Below are 4,516 nucleotides of genomic sequence, written 5' to 3' on the forward strand. Positions count from 1 at the left end.
ATCATTATTTCGAAATAGGTTATCAATCACAAATGCGTGACAATTAGAAAACGTTGAGTTACTTTGTCACCATTTTATGATATGATAATATATTAATATGAGATTCCTTATTGAACAGATTGGGGTTGTGCCTTCTTTTCGCACTATTACGGATAAGAAAATAATGAAAAAATCAGATTCAGTTGTCAACTATCCCTATCGGAACAAGGATTGACTACGGATTCGAGCCATAAAGCATGGTTTAAAAAGCCCTACGAGTTTCCCAGTGCACTGGTCGATACGCACAACGCCTAGTATCCATCGTTACGGCTAATACTACTGGGGTATCTAATCCCATTCGCTCCCCTAGAATTCATCTCTCAGTGTTAGTGTCGGCCCAGCTATGTAAAGACACTGGTGTATACCTTTAAAACGTTTTATGTTAGTTAAAAGAATGTTGATACCGCTGCCATATCATGTAATAGTTGATAGAATGTATATCTCTATCACATGATAAAAATATTTTATAAACCAGATATACTTATTTCATGTAACCATGTTAAAGGAATGGTTTTTCCGATGATAGACCATGTTTCTAAGTTTAATTAGCTTAATGTGAAAAGACTAGAGATTTTTAGCGTCAGAAATGTGAGTATTTCGTTATATATGATGTTCTGAAGTATTTTGTTCACTTTAAAGCTTAACTTTTGATTCATTTAAGGTAAACGAAAAGAACTGTAAAAAACAAGAATCTCCATCATTTCGTAAAATATGTCATTCAAAATATGCACGATGTGAATAGATACAAGTTCCAAATTTGTTGAAGAACATAAACCAGAGTCTTGTTCCAAAAACTGATATTCGTCTGCACCAAAATCAACAATTCCACATGGTATTTCTTTTTTATGAATTGTGTTCATTTATGTCGCGTTCATCAAAAAAAGAAGCTTTAGTTTTCAGAAAATTAACACTTCAACGAGCGAAAAACTAAAACTTCGCCTCAAAAAAGAAGTCTTAGTTTTCGGAAAATTAACCCTTCAACGAGCGAAAAACTAAAACTTCACCACTTTCGTCCAAAAAGTTAAAACTTCGCCACTTTCATCTAAAAATGAGCACTTGGCAAGCCAAAAAAAAAAAAAAGTTGACAGTTTACACAATATAACTTAAAACTAGTAGAAATTAGTAGAAATTACCCATCTCTACTTAAAAATTATCATCACATGAATTTGTTACTAGAAAACAAAACTACACAAGAAATAGAGATCATCTTAGCTACTCGAGATTGTCTTAACACGAGCTTGAGCTTGAGCTCGAGATTAAATTATAATGAAATAAGCCTTTCTCGATCTCAACTTTCAATTCGCATAACGTTAAACTAAACAACACGCACTCCTTCAATCCATCCCGACTGAGATTCGAGGAAAGAATTTAGATCATGAAAAATAAGTACAAAATAGCACTTCAGAAAAACCTATTGATGGCTACTCAAGTTTCCGATTTGGACCTAAAGCTGTCATCAAACTCGTGTAACCGAACTGAGTCATAACTTCAGCAACTTTCTTTTGCCATGACGGAATCATAACCATGAAATCATGGATATATGTTTATAACTAACTAACTAACTGTAGAGATCAAACACTAGAATGAACCGAAAAACATTAATGGTTTATGTTTACAGGCTGTCTTGTATAACAATCATGATTACTAGCTATGTTCTATATATTATGAAACTAAGCAAACTACACAAAACCATCAAATAGTCTGGAGATTATAAAACCGACTAGAATGGCAGATTAACGTACCACGTTACACACTCAAATATCTCAGGCCATTTTTAATAACGCTTATTATATCCCTGTGACGGCTGCTGATCCCAGACTGGCACGAAACCTGTTACACAGGCAAGCAAACCGTAAGTCCACACATAGTTTTAAAGTTTCAACACTGAAGTAAACGTTGCTCAAATTCCAAATTGTATTAACCGGTTATTAAATAAACAGGTCAAGTAACCAACACATCACGCAATATGAGAATTGTGCTCATATCTAATCCAATATATAATTAACTGATTCATTCACTGTATGACATTTAAATGATCTAAATAGATTAACATAGGTTATTATAATTGATACAGATTTTAAGGAGTTTTGGCATATGAAAACACATATCAACTGCTTTTTAAGTGGATAAACAATTAATATTACCAATAAAAATTAGAGTTTTGGCATACTTATCGGTATCTCTCCCAACGACATATATATTGAATCGTCATCCAGCCCCTGAAAAAATCATCAATACACGTGTATTAGCAGTAGCACTGGCTGCGAAACATATCCTGACAATAAGCTTTAAAGGGCTGATTTTTCCATAAATAAACTGGATAACATCCTAGTGAGTTACAATATCTATAATCAAGAAAATAAGGATATACCACTTCATTTGGGAGATTCATTTCATTATGCATAGAATTAACACCCGTTGATACAGAAGAATTAGGAATATCAGCATCTAATAACTCGGAAATCATGAGCCCGTAACCATCTTGAGGCATGTCACTGACCCTCTGCATACTGTCGGGAAAGCTCCCAAGATCGGTAAATATAGCTTCCTCCCTATTTATTTCAGAATATAAACAACAAAGATAACGCAACGTAAATATGTCATGTACCTAATACACCAAGTTACCAACAAATTAAAAATTATGCTAAAAAAAATAAATGAACTTGCCTCCGCTCTGAGTTATTATCGTCGTTGTCATTATCATTATCATTGTCATCATCCTCTTGCATGGAATCACAATCCAAATCAATGACCTCGACCCCTTTGCCATGCCTATCGGTTATATCACAACTACTATTCATGGTCAAATCAAAGTCAACAGACACCGGTTCTTGCTTTGGTTGGCCAACTGACGAAAACCCAATGGCTGAATTGGTGCCATGATTGTTATGCACACCGGAAACATCCATTACATTGAGGTCACACATCTTAAAATCACTAGGAAAAAACTGTTTTTCTTCGGTTATTCCAGGCGTACCTTCTTGAGAAGATGCTCGGTCCCGTGAAGTTGAAATATGAAAAAAGTCATCCGCTTGATGATTTGTAGTTGCAGAGGCCCAATGTTTAGGTTTCTTGACAGCTTCTGTGCTATCATCGACTTCAAATTCCAACGGTCGTTTCTCGCCTCCATCCAATAAAGCTGAAAAGCTTCTAGAATACCCGTGTTGACCGTCACTTAATTCATGATCAGAAATTGACGATCTTTGAGGAAATGATAAAGACCGCGAGTGTAATCCTTGCGCAAATTCATAACTATGATCATCTTCAACCTTCACTTCCGGTTCTTGATTTTCATCCTCCGGTTTGTTCTTCTTTTCATCTCCAGAAATCAACACCGGATCACTTTTCGATCCTTTGAGAGTCACAGAAGAACGTGTTTTGGTCGGAACTTTGTTAAACCTGATTAGCGTTAACAAATCACTACTGTTATTGTTCGATGATTCAACGTTGTTATTATTATTATTATTATTATTATCCTCTGCTAAATCCTCATCTTCTTTAACAGTCGGTTTCTCCGGCTCGAGGTCACCATCATCTATCGCCACGTCATCCGTACTCGCGTTTACGTTCTTCAACTCCGACACCGGAGTCTTGACGTCTGCATTTTCATCAGGCGATTGATTCTGTTGGTCACCAGAAACCGATTTTTGCTCTTCGTTACCACCGTCTTTAACAACTTTCTGTTCTTCATCTTTAACTTTTTCCGAATACGAAGAACTCCGGTTAACAACTTCTTCACGGTCCCGGTTCACTTCAACCGCAGGGCTTTTAACCGACCCAACACTTCTCCTACCCCTACCATCATCCGAAAACCGTCTCCTCCCACTACCCGAAACCGCATCCTCACCACCCGCACCCGCACCACCAATCTGATTCTTCAAATTACCATTTTGCCATTTCCCATTACCCGAATTTGGCGGAACCAAACCCTTAGAAGCTAAATACTCAGCTGCGAATTTCCCAGCTTCCATAAACACATCAATCCTACGAACCGGAGGCGGCTGGCCCCTACCGAATCCCCCTCGATTGTAGCTCCGGTAACCCGGACCGCCAGCGGGTCCGATTCCGAGGGGATTCGACCGAAACCCATTTGCCGGATTACGATGCCTTTGCATAATTAACTAATTAATTAAGTAGCCCTAGAAGAACTATAAACCTAAACAAATTCAAATTAAAATTAAATTAAAACCCATATAGCAGCTGAATTACTAAATCTAAATCGAATTGAATCAAACCCAGATCGAATAATTGGAACTGAAATTGATAAAGTGGAGGACTTAATTTGACTTTTACGGAGTCAAAATAATATTATGAAAAGGAGTTGACGTGTACCTGTGAGGAAAATTAGGGGAAATAATATGCGGTGGTGGGAGTTAAATTGTGCGGTGGTGGGTGAAGGTCCGATCGCCGTTGACACGGCGGAGAGAGAAAGTGAGCATGTATGTATATATAGTTATAGTGGTGTGTTTGGTTGGTC

At 37.2% G+C, this 4,516-nt stretch overlaps 1 protein-coding gene across 3 annotated transcripts; it reads right to left on the reverse strand.

Moving 5' to 3' along the window:
• Nucleotides 1–1,621: 1,621 nt before the first annotated feature.
• LOC143581841 (uncharacterized protein At4g26450-like) lies at nt 1,622–4,161 on the reverse strand. Of its 3 annotated transcripts, XM_077064527.1 has the most exons (5): nt 3,017–4,161; nt 2,703–2,905; nt 2,411–2,587; nt 2,210–2,258; nt 1,622–1,869 (listed from the first exon to the last, which is right to left on the reverse strand). In XM_077064527.1, exons 1-5 carry the CDS (start codon nt 4,152–4,154, stop codon nt 1,814–1,816), a joined length of 1,623 nt encoding a protein of 540 aa, XP_076920642.1. In that variant the 5' UTR covers nt 4,155–4,161; the 3' UTR covers nt 1,622–1,813. The 3 variants fall into 3 exon arrangements, with proteins under 3 accessions (XP_076920642.1, XP_076920641.1, XP_076920640.1); XM_077064526.1 differs by having other exon boundaries at nt 2,411–2,591; nt 2,707–4,161; XM_077064525.1 differs by having other exon boundaries at nt 2,703–4,161.
• Between the last annotated feature and the right edge of the window lie 355 nt (nt 4,162–4,516).

Source organism: Bidens hawaiensis, unplaced genomic scaffold, assembly GCF_021521415.1.
Source record: "Bidens hawaiensis isolate Kalapana, Puna unplaced genomic scaffold, B.hawaiensis_p1.1 tig00031205_1, whole genome shotgun sequence".
Classification (NCBI taxonomy): Eukaryota; Viridiplantae; Streptophyta; class Magnoliopsida; order Asterales; family Asteraceae; genus Bidens; species Bidens hawaiensis.